Source organism: Marmota monax, unplaced genomic scaffold (genome assembly GCF_021218885.2).
Source record: "Marmota monax isolate L192 unplaced genomic scaffold, Marmota_monax_Labrador192_F-V1.1 WCK01_AAM20220418_F8-fsc00057, whole genome shotgun sequence".
In the NCBI taxonomy this organism is placed as follows: Eukaryota; Metazoa; Chordata; class Mammalia; order Rodentia; family Sciuridae; genus Marmota; species Marmota monax.
In genome coordinates, this window is record NW_026693933.1 from 10,631,172 (window position 1) to 10,652,746 (window position 21,575).

A 21,575-nucleotide genomic window follows, 5' to 3' on the forward strand; every position below is an offset into this window, starting at 1 on the left:
GGTCCATGTCAATGCTAATACTTTACAAAAGCATTTTAAAATAACTAAGGAACAAGCCAGACATATAATAAAACAATGTCAAAATTGTGTGACCTTTTTACCACAAGTTAATCTTGGAGTCAATCCTAGAGGATTGATACCTAACCATATTTGGCAGATGGATGTCACACACTTGCCAGAATTTGGAAAATTAAAATATTTGCATGTTACAGTTGATACTTCTTCCGGATTTTTGATGGGCTCCCTTCATGCCAGAGAAAAAAATAAAGATGTTATAGCTCATTGCTTACAAAATTTTGCCACTGTGGGCGTTTCAAAACAGTTAAAAACAGATAATGGTCCTGGTTATACTTCTACCTCTTTTAAACAATTTTGCTCATCATTTGGTATTACTCATATAACAGGAATCCCATACAATCCACAGGGACAAGGCATAGTTGAAAGAGCTCATAAAACTATTAAAATGTACTTATTAAAGCAAAAAGAGGGAATTGGAAAGGGGTATATATCCCCCAAAGATAAACTTAAAATAACTCTTTTTAAATTCTTTAAAATAACTCTTTTTAAACTCTAAACTTTTTAAATTTGGATTCATCAGGACTTAGTGCTGCGGAAAGACATATGTATCCAAAAAATGTACATAAACCTAAGGTACTTTGGAAGGATATTTTAACAGGACAATGGAAAGGTCCTGACCCAGTGATTGTCTGGAGTCAGGGTTCTGTTTGTGTGTTTCCACAGGGAGAACAGCAGCTGATTTGGATTCCAGAGAGACTAACCAAAGCGATTTCTACAGACCAAAAAGAAGATGATTTGACTCAAATCCATAACAGCTGATATCCAGAGCTCCAGCTTGGCTATTCTTACATCTGTGACAGTGATTAACCAGGATGCTTTTTTCAATATCTATTTTATTATTGCCTTTTCCCACATCATAAAGTTCTATTTTATTTTTTGAGCTCATACAAACCTAGGTTAATGTTTTTCTGATCAGTTTTATTTTTTGACTGTGGAGTTTTTAAACATTGCAATGGAGATTTCACCTGTGTAAAGCTACAAGGCCTTTACTACTGTCTTATGTTTTGTACGTTTGTGTGCACTCTTGTGTTTTGTGTTGTATGTCTGTATGTGCGTATGTCCATATATCATATATGAGGAGCGCTCATGAAAAAATGGATCCTAATTTTTTTTTATTCACGTGATTTTAATGGTTTAATTTAAATTGGGTAAACAGCTGTTGAGGATTGTTTTAATATGTGAACAAATAAGGAGGCTAACAGATCTGTTTGTTTACTTTCACCTTTCCTTTTCACTATGTTTAATAATTCTGTTCAGGATAATGTCAATTGTTCAGAAAATTGTTTTCTTAGTACCTGTTGGAATGTTACATAATTTCTTTTTAGCATCATTGCCAGAATTCCTATCTTCATCCCAGTGCCGGTGAAGACAAAGATAAAACCAAACTATAGCTTCTATGATAGCTATCACAGTAAACTGTATAAACTGATGCATCAATGAATAATAACTCAACAAGTAATGCTCAATCAAGGAGTCGATTTTCTTTGGGAGGAAATGGACATATTGATAGATTCCCCCGCTTTGAACTGCTTACAGAACTTGCCTGGACTATGTATCACTTGTATGCATTGTGAACTATCTGTTGGTGCAGCGAATTGTGTTAGTGCTGGCATATCTTTGCTGATGGTGTCACCAGTGATACAATTTTTCCAAAGGAGCCGTCAATTGGCTTCATTTCGTGGCATTTCTGTATCATCCTCCCTTTTGCTAGTGATGGTCTAAAATTTGGGGGCCAACAGAGTTGAGGCAAAGAACCCCCCCCACACACACTGGTGCATAGGCCTATCCACAAGTATGGCTATATGCTGGACCGGTAGTCAGTGACGGGTATGATCCAATTGCAGTGGTACCAACCTAAGACAGGAGGCTGACGCCTAGAGGTCAGCTCATCCGATGATGGGTAAGAACCATATGTTGAATTGGACAACCTAACAGGCACGTTCCCTAAGCCACATTGCTTGTTGTTTAATTAAACAGAAGGGGGGAGATGCTGAGAGCCATAGCCAAGTAGGAATGACACATGGCATTTTGGGTTGAAAGGTGACCCTGCTCAGGGATTAGGGTGGCTCCGGGTTTAGGGTGGATCCTGCTGGGATTAGGGCGTATCCTGCTGCCTCAGGCGCCCGCTCCTTTGGAGTTCCCTTTGAGTTCTCGCGGGGGTTCTGAGAGAATTGGTGCGCGGAGCTGAGTGGAGGCAGGGTGTTCACGGGAAGTGTGCAGAGACTGCTTGTGAGAGTTCGGGAATAAAGAGTTGCTGTTTGAATCTACAAGGCTTTGTGGTGGCTCAGTTACTTTGTGCCCAGCCAGACTGCGGCATGTCCTCTCATAAACCACACACTTCTACATAATTTAGAATTTGAGGATTAATTGTGGTGCAAACAATCAGGTGTGAATGTTGTTTTCTCTCCTTCACCCAGATATAGAAATTACTTTTTATCTGTGTATTTAATATTTATACTTGCAATGTAGCCCATTGAAGTCAGTTCTACTTGCTAGATATATGTGATATGTCACCATAACACAATAAATGGGGTTCAAAGATTTCAACTGTATGAAATATGGGTTGAATTACAGTAAAGTTAGTAAAGTGACTGGAGTGAGTCCATACAAATTGGCTTGGATTTTCTTGCTACTCCATTCAAATTTGATCCCACTGCTTGGTTTGGGGTCAATGCCAACTGGTTGCAGTTGTTCACTCTACCTTAAATATTGATGGTGACCATTCTTGGTCCTATGTCTGGCTGGGAACTCAAGGACAGAGGATCATTTCCAGGAACTACCACACTGGTGAGCAAGTATCCCATTAGGAAGGTTTTGCTGTCTCCACCTGCCTGGGAAGGAGTTGCCTTCTGGAACTTCAGTTTGCTAGCATTTAACAGGGGAGTGGATCAAGAGTCAAAAATGAATCAAAAAAATATCCAAATTGAATTATCGTGGAATATATACCTATATACATACAACTGTCTATACACATAGAGAGGCTTTCAGTAAAATGTAGAGGTATAAAAACCATCCTGGTACAGAAGACTAAATATTGAGAGGAAAAGGAAATAGACTCCACGAGTTAACTCATAAATTTAAAGTATTCTAATCTTAAATCCCAAGGAACTTTTTGGGGAGCTAAAAAATAAAATAATTCTAAAGCTGATCCAGAAGAGTAAACAGATTACTACAGTAAAAATGTTTGAAAAATAATAGGAAAGCATGCCTTGCCAAAACAAACTCTGAAAAACAAATAAAGCCACACAAAATTTTGAAAACCTATATGATAGCATTAGAATTGATATATAAATCCTGGATCCGAGCAGATATATAAGAAGCTAATTATGGTGTATAAACTAACTCAACTTATTATAAAGGAGGCATTATAAATCAGTTCAAAAAAGAAGAATTACCCTATTAATAAAAGGAAAATTAGTCTAAGTCTAGGAGGAAATAAATCAATTTAGAATTTTCACCTTATATATCAGCCAGAAAAAGTCCTACATGAATCAAAGAACTAAATTTTAAAAAGAAAAACAAAATAAAAATGAAACAAAGCAAAAATATTTTTTCTAAAAACTAGATAATAAAAACTATTTAAACCTAAAGTAAATGGAAAAAGTCACAAAAGATAATTTGATTTGATGACTTTACTATTTATTATAAATAATTACAAAGCAAACAAGTTACAAAAAACTAGGACCAAATGTGCAAAATTTTTCTTATATACATATTTTATAAAAAATACAAATGTATTTTTGTAACAATGCCTATAAAAAACAAGGGTTGCCTGGGCACAGTGGCACACATCTGTAATCCCAGTGGCTTGGGAGACTGAGGCAGGAGGATTGCAAGTTCAAAGACAGCCTCAGCAACTTAGTGAGGTCCTAAGCAATTCAGTGAGACCCTGTCTAAATAAAATACAAAAAGGGATGGGGATGTGACTCAGTGGTTAAGCGCCCCTAGGTTCACTCTCTGGTTAAAAAAAAAAAAAAAAAAAAACAAGAGTTGACAATGAAATTATGAAAGACCAAAATAAAATTTTAAAAAAGGAAAACTTAATTTCAGTGAATATCAAAAAATGCATATTTAATAAAAGCAGAATATGTTTAGGATCTTGGAGTAGAGAGAGATTCTTTTCAAAAGGACACAATAAGCATAAATCAGAATGGAAAAAGATGATAAACTAGAGTCTATTAAAATGTATACCATTTGTTTATCAAAAAACATCCCTAAAGAGTAAGAAGACAATCAAAAAGTAGAAGAAGATATTTGATAGAAGGAGTCAAATCTAGAATATAAAAATTGCTTACATAATTCAAAAACAGATGGACAACTTAATAGAAATGTGGACAAAATATTCAAGTAATTTACAAAAGAAGATTATCTACAAATGGCTAGTAACTTTACAAAAAAAGAGTTCAATGAGAATTAAACACCAAGAAATGCAAATTAAAGCCACAATGATGAACCAGCATAGCAAACTAGCTAAGATGCAAAAGAGTATTTACCAGAATTTTTTGAAGCTAAAATTTTTATTCGCTCCTGGGAAAAAATCTAAATTAAAGAACTATATTGGAAATTACTGTTGGGCAGTATCTATTGAGGCTGAACATAGGCATACCCTGTGGTCCAGGAATTCCACCTCTATGTCTTCATATAGTCACAGAAATGTTCATGGTCCAAAATTGAAAGCCATCCAAATGTCCATTCACAATAGACTAGATAAACACATGATATACTGGATTTCTAAAGTAGAATAATATACTAAAACAGGAAAGAAAACAATGAGAGTAGTGATTTTACTGGGGGAGTAGTGACAATGGGGCTTGAGGGAATTTCTGAGTATGGTGTTCTGGACGTTGGTTGTTCAGGTGGACTTTCTTTGGGACAACCAGACACTTCTCTGTTTGTATCTTTACATATTTCAATTTTAAAGTTTTAAAATAATCAGATGGCATCTTTTAGAGTTTCTAAATTGATAATTCTCATTGTTGGCAAAGGTACAGTACAACAAGTTCCCTTACATACTTATTGGTAGATCTGGAAATCTAATCAACCCTGTTGGAAAGCTTTTTAGCAATATGGATAAAAACTATTTCAAATGATATGTTCTTTGACATGAATCTATACTAATAATCCACTAAAATGAAGACAAAATAATGCATAATAAATTTAAAACTATGTACATATGGTACTATCTAAACTGTTTTAAATATACTTTAGAAAAATTAAGAAGAAAATATACCAAAAATTATTATTAGAGGTTGAATGTTTTTGTGCCCAGCCCCCCAATTTTTATGTTGAGGGCTGGGGGTGGGGGCGGGTAGCTCAGTGGTAAAGTACTTGCCTAGTGCATGCAAAGTCCTGGGCTCAGTCCTTGGCCTCCCTCTCAACAAACACACAGAAAATTTGCTTCCCCCCCAACAATGTGAATGTCACTAAGGGGTGAAGCCTTTGAATGGTAGTTAGGTTTGGAGGAGGTCACTAGTGTGGGGGCCTCATGATGTGTTAGTATCTACATATGAAGAAGAAGAGACATGAAAGCTCCCTCTCTCTCCACCATGTGAGGCCACAGCAATAAGGTGGCCATCCACCCCCCTAGAAGAGGGCCCTTGCCAGAATCCCGTCCTACTGGCACTCTGACCTTGAGCTTTCTGGCTTCTGGAACTGTGAAAAATAAATGTGTGTTGTTTAAGTCGAAGTCTATGATATTCTCTTATGGCAGCCCAAACACACTAAGACAGCGATCAACTGTTATACCTGTGATTGAGGGTGATTTTTATCTATTCTTATCATTATTTTCCTCAAACTTTATGAATTATATTTTGATTTTTTTTAGTAATAAATATTTATTGGTTTATATTATAAATAAAAACATGTTATTCTTGTAATAAAAAATGGCACATGTGAGCATTTTAATACAAATGATTAGAATATATTTATACTATATATAAGTCTACACATTAGAATACTAAAATTTTGCTATATATAATATCACCCTAGAATTCTTTAAAAAAAATCACTGGGAAGAATTAGATGATGTTTGTGAAATAGGTTCTCCCATTACAATACTGCTTCTGTCATTTAGAGTTTTGACAACATTTGTAGCTGGAGACTGAAGCACTTTACGAGAAAGCCTCATTCTTCCATCAGCTGGATCACGACCGAAGTATTTCACCTGAATTTCTTGGCCAACTTCTAATCCTAGGGCAGTGGGATGTTTAATCTTTCGTTGATCAAGTTGTGTGTTATGAAGAAGCACAGCAGTCATATTTGGATATAGTTTTACCATTACTCCAGTGTCTCTGATTTCAGTTATTGTGGCAGTATAAACTGCTCCAAACTCTAATTGTTGCTCTTGATCATCTTTGCAGATTTCACTAATGAATTCTTTTGCTTCATGCATTGCACTGGGTGTTGGTGCAAATACAGAAAATGTTTCTTCATCCAACTTATTAATAGTTACACCTGTTTCAGCTTGAAGTTTTTTAAATGATATCCACCTGGTCCAACAAATCTTGCTCATTTTGATAATGGAACCTGAACAGTTTCTACAACAGGTCCATTTTCTTTTCTAGATGCTCGAGGTTTTGAAATAGTTTTGTTCATAATCTGTAGTATCTCTTTCTTTGCCACTGATGCTTGCTGAATGGCTTCCATTACAATTTTCATTGGTATTCCAGGTAATTTAATATCAGCCTGTAATGCAGTTATTCCCTTATTAGTACCAGCTATTTTGAAATCCATGTCTCCATTGTAATCTTCAATTCCCAGAATATCTGTCAGCAAACGATAATCTTCTATTTCACCCTTCTCAGGATTGCTTTTGGTGACCAATCCTATTGCTACACCTGCAACAGCAGATGAAATTGGAACCCCTGCATCCATTAATGCCAAACTTCCACCACATGCAGATGCCATAGAAGATGACCCGTTTGACTCTAAGACTTCAGATGTCACTCTTATGGTAAAAGGAAAATCTTTGGGAATAACAGGATACAAAGCTTTCTCAGCAAGAGCACCATGCCCAAGCTCTCTTCTATTTATGCCAGTGACTTTTCCAATTTCATTAGTTGCATAAGGAGGAAACTCATAGTGTAGCATGAAATTTTTGTCTTTTATCCCATTTATTGCTGTTCGGTCTGATTTAATACTAGATTCTAATGAATCAAACGTAACAGTACAAAGCACCTGTGTTTGTCCCCTTTGAAATAATGCTGATCCATGAAGAGTTTTAAACATATCTACCTCACAACTTATATTCCTAAGTGAAGTCAAATCGCGTCCATCACACCTTTTGTATTCATTCAAAATAATACTTCTGAAAACCTCCTTTGCAACAACATTGAAGGATTCTATTATTTCATATGGATCGACATCTGGAAATGTTTCCTTTAGTTGTTCCTCTGTATCTAATCTTATCTTGTTAACAGCTTCATCTCTGGAAATTTTATCATGTTCATAATTTGTAAAAACTGCATAGAGTTTCTCCATGGCAAGTTTATGAACATATTTCACAATCTCTTGTGAAGGGGTAAATATCTTCTGAGGTGTCCTCTTGGTAACACCAATTTCTTTCACCAACTGCTGGATGCCCTGAATTATTTGTTGGGTGTGTTTCACTCCCACTTTGATAGCATGGCAAAAGTCTTGCTGTAAAATGTTCTCTGCAGAGGCTTCCAACATGACAATCTGACTTTTAGGTGCTCCAGCAACCATTAAATTTAAAGTACTTGAAGACATTTCTTTTCTTGTTGGATTAACAATACATTCCCCATCAATCATTCCTATTCGTACTGCCCCAACAGGTCCATTCCAAGGAATATCTGATAATGAGAGGGCTACAGAAACACCATTAATTGCTAGGACATCAGGTTCATTAATACCATCTACTGCTAACAGATTACAAAGGACTTGTGTATCATAAAAGTAGCCAGCAGGAAAGAGAGGTCTAATTGAACGATCTATTATTTGACTTGTAAGAATTTCTTTATCAGAAGAAACAATCTCTCTTCTAAGATAGTTTGTGGGAATTCTACCTGCTGCAGCAGCCTTCTGTCTGTAGTCAACCACCAAAGGCATGAACTGGGAAGGTGAAGGTTTTGTTTTACTGACAGCTGTGACCATCACTGCAGTGTCACCTGACTGTACTACAGCAGAGCCATCTGCAAATCTGGCCAGTTTCCCAGAGGATATTTCTATTTTTCTGTTGCCTAGGTCCACAGCCACAGCTCGGGACCCCACGCTACCCGATAGTGCTCGTATCTGCAAATACGTGAGCGCCGGATTCCGCCTGGGCATGCGGAGGGGACTATCGCCCAGCGGCCGGAGCCGGAGGCAAGAGCAGCAGCGACTGCAGGCCGCCATGACACGCAGCACCATATTTTGATTTTTATAAAGCACAATTCTCTTTAATACGTGACTTCGTCCCCACCGCAAAGGTCAAACAATAGAGAAGTGGAAAATAGAACAATAGAGAAACACGTGCAAGTTTCCCTTTAACACTCTGTCACCACTCCTCCTTGGTGGATTTTGTTTCTCAAAGGTAAGCACCAGTAACATTCCGCATTTATAAACAATTTATATCTTCTCATATACGAACAAGCATATATATGTAAAGAAATAGATAAAGAGTTTGGTTTAAAAAGATACTTATCCACCAAAAATAAAACCACTGGGGTGCTGGATATTGCCAGTCTATTGGTTTTATTGTTTGACCCACTCAATGATTTAAAAGGTTTCATAGCTACACTGGTAACCACAACATAAACTGCTTATCACCTGTTCTCCACACCTGGCCCTCCACATTTTCAATACAGGCTGGGTTTCTATAGATCTTTGTGTTTGTCTTTCTGAATCCCTTTAACATATCATAAGATGCTTTAAACCCATACATGCACGTGTGCACGCGCGTGCGCACACACACACACACACACACACACATACATACACAAACATTCTGAATAATAATTATGTTTCCATGTTCATGTCTAGATCTACCTCATTCATTTCTATGTAGTATTCAATAATTCATATTACTTCATAATCAGAATTTTGAAAGGTGCACTTTTTTATTTTAAAGGGTTTCAATGCAAATTTTCAACTTGATTCAGGTTCCTGAATGCATTTCTATCTGTCCATTAACTATGAGTTCTTTTAGTATCTGTTTGATTTTTCATCAAAGATGGTTTGTGAAAGGATGTGTTGGTGATTTGGAAGGCATTCTTATACTGAATGCTACACAAAGACTCCTGTTTGCATAGTAGAAAAACAAAGTTATTATTTAGAAACTACCTTGAGGAAACTTTCTTTTCACATGGAATTGGTTATGTCCAAATGTCAAAGGAAACTTCATAATTTTTGTACATTTTCTTCATGCTCAGGAAACAGCCGGTAGTTGAAGATCTTATAAACCATGTGTACCTCTGTCACCTCAGACATCTGAAATCTTTCTTTTAATTCTAATTTTTTATATATGACAGCAGAATGCATTACAATTTATATCACACATATAGAGCACAATTTTTCATATCTCTGGTTGTACACAAAATAGAGTCACACCATTCATGTCTTCACACATTTATTTACGGTAATGATGTCCATCTCATTCCACTGTTTTTTTTTACCCTCATACCTTCTTCAACCCCTTTGCCCTATCTAGAGTTCGTCCATGCTCCCATCCCCAAACCCATTATAAATTAGCACTCTTATATCTGAGAAAATATTTGGCGTTTGGTTTTTTGGAATTGGTTTACTTTGCATTATATTCTCCAACTTTATCCATTTACCTGCAAATGCCATGATTTTATTCTTTTTTAATGCTTAATAATATTCCATTGTGTATATATACCACATTTTCTTTATCCATTCATCTACTGAATGGCATCTAGGTTGGTTCCAGAGTTTAGCTATTGTGAATTGTATAGTATGCTGTTTTTAAGTCCTTTGGGTATAAACCGAGGAATGGGATAGCTGGGTCAAATAGTGGTTCCACTTCCAGTTTCCCAAGGAATCTCTATCCTGCTTTCCATATTGGCTGTACCAGTTTACAGTCTCACCAGCAGTGTATGAGTGTACCTTTTCCCCTACATCCTCACCAACACTTATTGTTTATATTCTTAATAGTTGTCATTCTGACTAGAGTAAGATGAAATATTACAGTGGTTTTGATTTGCATTTCTCTAATTACTAGAGATGTTGAACATTTTTTTCATATATTTGTTGATTGATTGTATCTCATCTTCTGAGAAGTATCTGTTCAGCTCCTTGGCCCATTTATTAATTGGGTTATTTGTTTTCTTGGTGTTGAGATTTTTGAGTTCTTTATATATCCTAGAGATTAGTGCTCTATCTGATGTGTGTGTGGTAAAAATTTGCTCCCATTCTGTAGGCTCTCTATTCACTTCACTGATTGTTTCTTTTTTTTTTTTTTATTTCAAAATCAATTTTATTGCAGCCAAAACAGTGGAATTAACTGTACATAATAAACTATTTTATATATATACACATTTTAAGTTATAGGGAATAAAGTTTATTTTGGCAGATAGTGTTAAACAAAATTAAAGTTGCATACATTAGTAACATAACTCAACATCCTTAATTTGGTATAAGTGTGACACATTTTCTTGCTTTCCTGTGTTCTGCTAAATCACCATACCTAAACTGTTTTATAAAACTGATATGCTGAAATTTAACTTTACTGTTTTCGCTTACGCTCTGATTCCAAACAAAACTTTTCATAAGCTTCTTCAATCTCTGGGTCCATCTCACCATCAATATCATCCAAATATGGATCACCACCCCCTGATAAATCTGTTCCATTTTCTTCATAATCTGGAAAAAAGTCCTCTCTTTCAAGTAATTCTTGATATTTCTCTTGGTAATCTGGATCAGCTGCAGTGAAAGGAACACCATCAGATGTATAAAATGTCGGTTCATTCATAAAGTAGTTAGGATCATTTTCAGGTGTTGCTTCTCTGTATGTTGAAGTTGCATGGACTCTACCCCAGTTACTTGACCGGAGTTCAACAAGCTTCAAGAGCATCTGTTTTACATCTCTGCTACAGTTTGCATCTAGGACAACATTTTCAATTCTCTGAATAATTTCTTCCATATCAGTTTTTCCTTTTTCCTTCCAGGCATCTTCCAAAACTGATCCTGTCAACTTCAGTAATTTTACTGCACAAATTAAGTTGTCATCCATTGGATTAGAGAAGAGGGCATTCAGCAATTCTCGTAGACCAACCTGAAGGATATCTGCTCTTGTAACCTGTCCATTTGTTCCCTTGATCTCCAAGTTAAGATAAAGTTCTCCCAGAAAGAGTACAAATGCATGAAATCGTTTTCGAGTCACTTCATCTCCTTTTGCAGCTTGATCTTTAACTTCATATTCAGTCCGACATCTGTTGGTAGATGAGTTCCACAAGTTCTTGCAAAGCATCATCTGTTGTAACCCAGCCATTCAGGGTCTCTGCAAACTGTTCAATTTCTGTTTCAAAACTGCCAGGCTGTTCTGTAAGATGATTCAAAAAATCCTGAACATATTCTGATAGAGTGGGATAATCCTCACAACCATCCTCGTAGGATTCTGGAGCCCGATCGAAAAGTGATTGTTTCTTTTGTTGAGAAGAAGCTTTTAACTTTGAATCCATCGCATTTATTGATTCTTGATTTTAATTCTTGTGCTATAGGAGTCTTATTAAAGAAGTAGAGGCCTAATCCTACATGATGGCGATTTGGGCCTACTTTTTCTTCAATTAGGTGCAGAGTGTCTGATTTAATTCCTAGGTTCTTGATCCACTTTGAGTTGAGTTTTGTGCATGGTGAGAAATAGGGGTTTAATTTCATTTTGTTGCATATGGATTTCCAGTTGTCCCAGCACCATTTGTTGAAGAAGCTATCATTTCTCCAATGTACGTTTTTGGTGCCTTTGTCTAATATAAGTTAACTGTAATTATTTGGGTTTGTCTCTGTGTCCATTGGTCTACAAGTCTATTTTAGTGCCAATACCATGCTGGTTTTGTTACTTGGCTCTGTAATATAGTTTCAGGTCTGGTACAGTGATGCCACCTGCTTCACTCTTCTTGCTAAGGATTGCTGTAGCTATTCTGGGTCTCTTATTTTTCCAGATGAATTTCATGAATGCTTTTTTGAATTCTATGAGGAATGTTATTGGGATTTTAATTGGAATTGCATTAAATCTGTATAGTGCTTTTGGTAGTATGGTCATTTTGACAATATTAATTCTGCCTATCCAAGAACAAGGGAGATGTTTCCATCTTCTAAGGTCTACTTTAATTTCTTTCTTTAGCATTTTGTAGTTTTCATTTTAGAGGTCTTTCACCTCTTTTGTTAAGTTGATTCCCAAGTATTTTATTTATTTTGAGGCTATTGTAAAATGGGGTAGTTTTCCTTGTTTCCCTTTCAGATGGTTTGTCACTGATATACAGAAATGCCTTTGATTTAACGATGTTGATTTTATATCCTGCTATTTTGCTGAATTCATTTATTAATTCTAGAAGTTTTCCAGTGGATTTTTTGGGGTCTTCTAGGTATAGAGTCATATCATCAACAAATAGTGCTAATTTCAGTTCTTTTTCTATCCATATCCTTTTAATTTGTTTCATCTGTCTAATTGCTCTGGCTTGTGTTTCAAGAACTATGTTAATAGAAGTGGTAAAAGAGGGCAACTGTGTTTTTTTTTCCAGTTTTTAGAGGGAATGCTTTTAATTCTTCTCCATTTAGAATGATGTTGTCCTAAGGCTTAGCATAATAGCTTTTATAATGTTGAGATATGTTCCTATTATCCCTACTTTCTCTAGTATTTTGAACATGAAAGGGTGATAAATTTTGTCAAGTGCTTTTTCTGAATCTATTGAGGTGATCATATGATTCTTATCTTTAAGTCTATTGATATGATGAATTACATTTATTGATTTTCATATGTTGAACCAACCTGGCATCCTGGGATGAACCCCACTTGATCATTGTGCATGATCTTTTTAATATGTTTTTGTATTTGATTTGCCAGAATTTTATTGAGAATTTTTGCATCTATGTTCATTAGAGATATTAGTCTGAAGTTTTATTTCTTTGATGTGTCTTTGCCTGGTTTTGGAATCAAGGTGATATTGGCCTTATAGAATGAGTTGGAAGTGCTCCCTCTTTTTCTATTTCATGAAATAATCTGAAGAGTATTGACATTAGTTCTTCTTTAAAGGTCTTGTAGAACTCAGCTGTGTATCCATCCAATCCTGGGCTTTTCTTGGTTGGTAGGCTTCTGATGGTGTCTTCTATTTCATTGCTTGAAATTAATCTGTTTAAATTGTGTATATCATCCTGATTCAATTTGGGCAAATCATGTGACTCAGAAATTTATTGATGCCTTCAATATTTTCTATTTTATTAGAGTACAAATTTTCAACATAATTTCTAATTATCTTCTGTATTTCTGTAGTGTCTGTTATGATAGTTCCTTTTTCATCATATATGTTAGTACTTTGAGTTTTCTCTCTCCTTCTCTTTGTTAGCATGGCTAAAGGTTTATCAATTTTATTTATTTTTTCAAAGAACAAACTTTTTGTTTTGTCAGTTTTTTCAATTGTTTCTTTTGTTTCAATTTTGTTGTTTTCAGCTCTGATTTTAATTATTTCCTATATTCTGCTGCTTTGGGTGTTAATTTGTTCTTCTTTTTCTAGGGCTTTGAGATGTAATGCTAGGTCATTTATTGTTGACTTTTTCTTCTTTTAAGGAATGAACTCCATGCAATGAGCTTTCCTCTAAATACTGCCTTCATAGTGTCCCAGAGATTTTGATATGCTTTATCAATGTTCTCATTTATCTCTAAAAATTTTTCAATCTCCTCCTTGATGTATTTTGCAACCTATTGTTCATTTAGTAGCATATTATTTAGTCTCCAGGTATTGGAGTAGCTTTTATTTTTATTTTATCATTAATTTCTAATTTCATTCCATTATGATCTGATAGAATGTGGGATAGTATCTCTACTTCTCTGTATTTGCCAAGAGTTGCTTTGTTGCATAATATATGGCCTATTTTAGAGAAGGATCCATGTGCTGCTGAGAGGAACATGTATTCACTTGTTGATGGATATATGTCAGTTAAGTCTAAGTTATTGATTGTATTATTGAGTTCTATAGTTTCTTTGTTCAGCTTTCGTTGGGAAGATCTATCCAGTGGTGAAAGAGGTCTGTTAAGGTTACCCAGAATTATTGTGCTGTGGTCTATTTGAACTTGAGAAGAGTTTGTTTGATGAATGTAGATACTCCATTGTTTGGGGCATATATATATTTATAATCATTATGTCTTGTTGGTGTATGGTTCCCTTGAGAAGTATGAAATGTCCTTCTTTATCCCTTTGATTAACTTTAGCTTGAAGTCTACTTTATTTGATATGAGGATGGAAACCCCTACTTGCTTCCATAGTCCATGTGAGTGGTATAATTTTTCTCAACCTTTCACCTTCAGTCAGTGGATGTCTTTTCCTGAGATGAGTCTCTTTGAGGCAGCATATTGTTGGGCCTTTTTTTTAAAAAAAAATCCAATCTACTAGACTGTGTCTTTTGATTAGTGAGTTTAGGCCATTAACATTATGGGTTATTATTGAGACATGATTTGTATTTACAATCATTTTTGTTTATTTTTGGTATTCAACTTGACTTGGTTTTTTCTTTGATTGGTATTTACTTTAGTGTAATACCTCCCTCTACTGATTTTCATTGTTGTTTTTCATTTCCTCTTCATGGAATATTTTGCTGAGGATGTTCTATAATGTAGGCTTTCTAGTTGTAAATTCTTTTAACTTTTATTTATCATGGAAGGTTTTTTATTTCATCATCAAATCTAAAACTTAATTTTGCTGAATACAAGATTCTTGGTTGGCATCTATTTTCTTTCAGAGATGGATATATGTTATTCCCGGATTTTCTGGCTTTTATGTTCTGGGTTGAAAAATCTGCAGATATCCTAATTGGTTTCCCCCTATGTGGAATCGGATTCCTTTCTGTAGTGGATTTTAAGATTCTCTCCTTATTCTGTATGCTAGGCATTTTCATTATAATGTGCCTTGGTGTGGATCTGTTGTGATTTTATACATTTGGCATCCTGTAAGCCTCTTGTATTTGGTTTTCCAATTCATTCTTCATGTTTGTAAAATTTTGTGCTATTATTTCATTGAATAGATTGTTCATTCCTTTGGTTTGGAATTCTATACCTTCCTCTATCCCAATAACTCTTAATTTGGTCTATTTATGCTGTCCCATATTTCTTGAACGTTCTGCTCATGGTTTCCTATTATCTTCACTGTGTGGTCTACATTCGTTTCAAGGTTACATATTTTGTCTTCATTGTCTGAAGTCCTGTCTTCCAAGTGGTCTAATCTGTTGGTATGCTTTCAATTTAACTTTTAATTTGGTTTATTGTTTCTTTCATTTCAAGGATTTCTGTTTTTTTTTTTTTTTTTTAGAATCTCTATCTCCCTATTGAAGTAATCTTTTGCTTCCTGTATTTGCTTATGTAGTTCTTTATCAAAATGATCTTTTGCTGCCTGTATTTTCTCTCTTATATCATCATTTAATTCACAGAACATTTTAATGTGTATATACTGAACTCCTTATCTCTGGCCATGGATTCTGATAATGTAGTATCTTGATTTATTTGGGGGCACTTTCTTCCCTTGCCTTTTCATGTTTGTGTGTCTTCCCTTCCAGCAATGCACATCTGAGACATTATCGTTTTACCCTATAAGCTTATAGTGCTCCTGAAGGGTTCTGATACTCTCCTTGGAGGGGAAGGATGGTGTTAACAGATCCCAGTATAAACAATATACTACCTTAAACCAAGTAGACTATCAAGACATTTAGAGTTTGGTCATAATATACAGAAATGATGATTTCAATTAATATCGACAATATCAACAGTAGGTTTACAAAAGGGTTTTACAGTTTCTGATGGTGGACAGAGAACTGGGGGTGAGGTGTAGGATGGGATGTTGAGAGGGTAGGAGGTGAGGATATAGAGTTATTATATCTTAGGATGTGTTAAAGAAGAATCTAAAAAAGAAGTTTAGTAACAGGAGAAGAGAGAGGAAGTAATTTTGGGTAGACAAGTAAGTGGGATGATAGTAAAGTACATAAAACAAACACACATAAATATTAAGAAAAATAAAAAGTGTAAAAATAGGAGAAAAAAAAGACTATACAACACAACTGTAATATTCTACTCAGACATCCTAGTCCTCAGTATTCTAATTCATGCAAAGTACTTGGTTTCACATATGTTGGGGATGTGAGGGTGGGAAAATAGAGTGGGAGAAGAAAAAAAAAAAGAAAATCTCGAAGGAAGAAATAAGGATTGTTTTGGTTGGAGATCAGTATCTTTCCTGCTTCCCTTCTCATCCAATAGGTGAGGTTATCTGTTGTTAGCTGGTATCTCCACCCTCAGAATGGTGAAGGTTACCAGGGTGGGAGGGTTGGTCTTTGGTGCAGGGCACCTAGAAGTGGGCTATGGCACCTGATGGTCCCCAGTGGGAGACTTCATCCCAAGGATCTCTTTTGGGGCCAGCTTGTGTGATGTGGGTAACCTGGTCTTATCTCCTTATCTCCCCTGTAGACCTCACAGTTTCTGGTCTCTAAATTAGTCTCTAAACTGTATCTCACTCACCCTCTCCCTTTCTACTTCTTAATCGGGACTTTTCTCTCTGGAGGTCTTTTGGGTTGAGCTTTGGGAATTGCACACATGTCTTAGAGAGCTGTTTTGTACTGGCCAGTCACTGTGCTGGGTTAGTGGCTGCTGAGGGGAGAGGGGAGTTGGAAACTACCTGCTCAGCCGATGTTCCAAACTGGGAGTTATCCCAACTAAAGATGGCGACACAGGTGACCCAAGATGGAGGCAGCTACTTTCAGCAATGGGGTGTCGGGTCGGGTGGGGGGAGCTGGGCGATGGTGTTGGGTGTTGTGTTCAGAGATGAGCTCTGTGGCCGCAGTGTTGTGGCTGTTGGCTGTGTTCAGAGCCTGTGCGACATCGCCAGGTGCAGGTAGGCTATCACACATAGGAGAGAGACTATGGCAGTGGCTGCAGAGTCCCAAGATGGAGGCAACAGGAGGAGCCCCATGTTTATAGGTGGGAGTCCACATGGGAGTGGTAGCACATGGGCAGCAGCCAGGTGTCCTGTATGGGAGCAGAATCTGGGATTTCTGCATGGGTGGGTGGCCAGGAACCCTGTGTGGGTGCTGATGCCAGTGGTCCCGCTTGGTCATCCGTGAATTCTTTTTGGGTGAGTAGTCAGGAGTCCTTCTCTGATGCTGAGGCCTGGAGCTCTGCACGGGCAGGGCAGCTGTGATTCCTGCACATGATCAACTGTTGGGGGTGGGGGGGTCCTCTATCACTCGCAGAGAAGCAGTCTTCCCACTACTTGAGTCCCAGCTCACGGAGCGACACAGATTGCTGCCTCCCTCTGGCCATCTTGGATCCCCTTAAATTTTTGATTATACTCAGTCCTGTACATTACTGTATACTGTCTTGCCTTATGTTCCAATCTGTTAGTTTATATATTTCATGCCTTGTTAGTTTAAGTATTTAAACCTTATATCTCCCAAATGCAGTAATTTTCTTGGAGAAATGATTTATATATATGTATAACCTCTATGCAGATGAAATAAAAACCCAGCACCCACCTGGCTTTGTCTCAGTGGAGTACTGCAGACTTATTCCAGCAGTCAAGGGTAATTAGAAGTAATTCCAGTCCTAACTGGTGTTTCTCTGATATCATTAGAAGAGGATCTAATGCATAGCCCAAGGCAACAATTCTCCAAATGCTCCTTCCCTGAACAATCTGTCCCAAAGTGTCTTCCCTTAGAGCTCACTTTAGTCTCTCCTTTTTCAAAGCCATTGCCCATCCTTGCTTCTCTGTTCATCCCCAATGGATTACCTCCAATCCATAGTTTAAGACTCAGGCAGAGGTGGAGATGGAGTTGGGGATAGAAGGGGACAGTCCTATTAGACAACACCAGAATTTTCCACCTCAAATGAAGGAAATGGGCATGAGAGATGGAACAAAATCTAACTACTTTTGCTTAGTCATTTTTGTACCTATTAAATATATATACAAAGACTAGATCTATTATAGACAAGGTCTAGAACTCAGCGTATTAAAGCTGAGATTGTTTTGGAAATCAAGGGAGAGGTTTTTTGCAGTTTGTTTGCTAGTTTTTTTCTAGAGAAAGAAAGTGATATTTACTGAATGCAGGATACTGTGGAATGCCCCTTTCATAGTATTTTGTTCAGCTAGTTCAACATTGCTAAGAGGAACATATTATTGCTTTGGTCTTACACTTGAGGAATATAATGGGTTCCTTCGGTGTATCTGTACAGCTCATTGCATTCTCTAAGAAATTGTCCTGCCAGATTCCCCCATCCACAAAGTTAATCTTCCTCATTGGTGGGAGCTGAGGTATACATGTGACATGAGGTGAGTCAATCAGGTGTTCTGTCTCAGGAATTTGAAATTAAGGTTCCATTTTGGCAGTGGCTGGAACTGGAACTTGTAAGTCAATTAACCCTTTCAGAGAGTGGGTCTCTGGATAATCTCAGCTAGCTGACTTGCATGGTGAGGTGGGTAGAAGCTGGAGAAGGTCAGTACCTCTGCTAACCTGCTGATGGAAGAATAGAGATACTAAGAAAACTGCTGTGGAAGGGGAGATCTAAGAGCAAACCAGATGAGGGAAAAGAGAAGAGCCCTTGGGGAAGATTTAAGAAGAGAAGAGAGATTTGAAGGATTTGCTGGGCGTGTGGAGACACTTCTGCACTGTCCATCCTGTGAGAGTCGTAGCAAGATCAGTTGAGGCCCTTCTGTTTTGAGGAGTGCAGGCTGTTCCTGAAGCAATGCATTGTCCTGTGTCAAAGCTAGGGTGGGGCAGGAGCAGGGACTGGAAGTGAGGCTAGCTGGCATATGCACTAAACAGGTAAACTGTGGGGCTATGAGAGATCTCTATGGACAGAGGAGCAGACAAAGGATTTCCTCCAAAGCCTGGCTTCTGATCTGTAGACAGATAAGAAATCTTGTCTTCAGAGAGAAATAAATGTGAGGGATAGAGTAACAGTCTTATTGTTTGCGGGTGGTGGTGATGTTTGGTTAGACACAATTCCTTGTTCTTGCTCTTTTCTGAGGTCTTGCTCCTTTTGGGCCTGTTATAGTCTAGATGTGAAGTGTCCCCAAAAAGTGCATCACAGTGCAAGAAAATTCAGAGAAGAACACAACCAGTGAATTAATCCCCTGAACGGGATTAACTGAATGGTAAGTGAAGGTGGGTAGGGTGTGGTTGGTGGAGGTGAGAATTGGGGGTTTGGCTTTGGGGTACATATTTTGTATCTGGTGAGTGGAGTCTCTCTCTGCTTTCTGATCATCATATGAACTGCTTTGCTCCAGGAAATTCTTCTGCAATGATATTCTGCCTCACCTCGAGCCCTAAGGAATGGAGCCAGCCTCCTATGGATGGAGACTTCTGAAAGCTTGAGTCCCCGAGTAAACTTTTCCTCTTCTAAAATTTTTCTTGTTGGATCTTTTAGTCATAACAGTGAAAAAGTTGATTGAATCAGGGCCCTTGCTTCCTGGGAGGCATTCTCACATACTTATTATAAATTCTCTTTTTTACTTCAGCGTAGCTCAGTATGGGTTTCAGTACTAGCTATAAAAAACCTTAATACCATTGGCTGTCCGTATCCACAGGTTTCACATTTGTGGATTCAAGCAACTTCAGATTGAAATTGCTTGGGAAGAAAAATGTGCCTGAACTGAACATATATATGTTTTTCTTGTTATGATTCCCAAAACAATACCCTGTAACAACTATTTACACGGCATTTACAATTTATCATGTATTATAAGTAATTATAAGTAACCTAAAGATGATTTAAATATAGAGGGGGAGGTGCTCAGCTTGTATGTAAATACCACACTATTTTAAGTAAGGGACTTGAGCATTGGAGGATTCTGGTATCCTTGGGGATCCTGGAACCAATTTCCTCTGGGTACAGAGGGACAGCTATAATGCATTGAATCTATGGCTCCTACAGATTTAAGAATTGATCAAAGTCCTCTGGCTACTGAGTGGTACTTGCTGGGATTCAAACCTGTCTCCTAGCATTCTCCCCCTCACATTCTGCCCAGTCACTCTTGTCACCTCCCTGTTTTTCAAATGCCAAACTCATGCCTGTCCTATTGGGTTCTGTTTATATTGCCTCAAACAATCTTTAAGGTCACTCCCTCACCTCATTCAGGTCTCAATTCAAATGCCACTCAGAGTTACCTGCCCTGACGACTTCATCTAAAATAATTACTTTCTAGGCTTTATTTATCTATTTAATTTTTACTAGTATGTATCAATTCCTAATTTCATAGTACATATTTATTTTACTTATGTAATTCTTTTAATGAGAATATAAGCTTCTTGAGGGCTGGGGATCACCTCTCTCATTTATTGATGTATTTTTGGTGCCCTGAGTAGAACTCTATTTGGCATGTAGGAGGCACCTAATAAATGTTTAATCAATTAATTAAGTAGATATCTGTTTCCAACTTTCATGTTATTTTCTTGGCCTCACAGTACATGATACAATCCTAGGAACATTCACAAATAACACCCTCTCAGATTAAGGATGGAAACCTTGTCTGAAGGGCATGCTGTGGAACTCGACTCCTTGGTGTGCAGGTACAATGGGTAACTGCTGGCTATTCTTCTGGACCAAAGAGGTGGAGGTGGTTGCAGAATGCTCTCATCCAGTGTTTATAACAACAGAATCAAAAGTGCATAATCTCATTTCTAGCTGCTTTCCCACGGTTAGTTTCCTCAGTGACAGAGTGCTTTTCACCCTATGGTACTGTGTGGTAACTCACAAATGACATCTATGTGTACTGACATCTATGTGGCAAAAGACTATTGACTTTTATCATGCCCACTGTCCCCAATCAGCCTGAGAAAGATTCTGGCTTGCTAAGGCTACTCTGTCTCCACAATAGAAAAGCTGTTGAGGACTTGACAGGATCCAAAAGTGGCACTTATGGGAGGTCAGGAGGGACACATTAAAGAAGGGTCCAGAGAAAATGGGGGCCAGTCTATCCGGGCCAATCTAGGCTCTTTCAGTGTATCATTTTGAAACAAGCCTATTAATCCAAAGGTTTAGCTATGGCTTTCACATCTGCCCCCATGATACCATGAGGATGGTGACTCCCATTGATTTTATTGCTTTGAACCATGGACTAAGGAGAAGATTCAAGGGTATATCCACAACCAGTACTGGAAAAATGCAAAGATAGATACGAAACTCCAGAAGGGGGAATGGGAAGGGCAGTAGAATGAATCGGACATAACTTTCCTATGTTCATATATGAATACATGACCAGTGTAACTCCACATCACATACAACCACAAGAATGGGGAATTATACTCCATGTAAACAGAATCTTTAAGGTCACAAATTCAGAGTAGCTTGAAAAA

The 21,575-nt window shown here is 37.3% G+C and overlaps 2 protein-coding genes across 2 annotated transcripts; both read right to left on the bottom strand.

The window, feature by feature from the left end:
- Window positions 1–5,976: 5,976 nt before the first annotated feature.
- Window positions 5,977–8,436, bottom strand: LOC124106040 (polyribonucleotide nucleotidyltransferase 1, mitochondrial-like). Its single transcript, XM_046463564.2, is given in 2 exon segments — window positions 5,977–6,555; window positions 6,558–8,436. Coding segments are annotated over 2 exon segments (2,346 nt in total). The 5' UTR covers window positions 8,431–8,436; the 3' UTR covers window positions 5,977–6,082.
- Window positions 8,437–10,571: 2,135 nt separating this feature from the next.
- On the bottom strand, window positions 10,572–11,714 carry LOC124106043 (polyadenylate-binding protein-interacting protein 1-like). The gene is given in 2 exon segments (XM_046463568.1): window positions 10,572–11,468; window positions 11,470–11,714. Coding segments are annotated over 2 exon segments (954 nt in total). The 3' UTR covers window positions 10,572–10,759.
- Window positions 11,715–21,575: the final 9,861 nt, after the last annotated feature.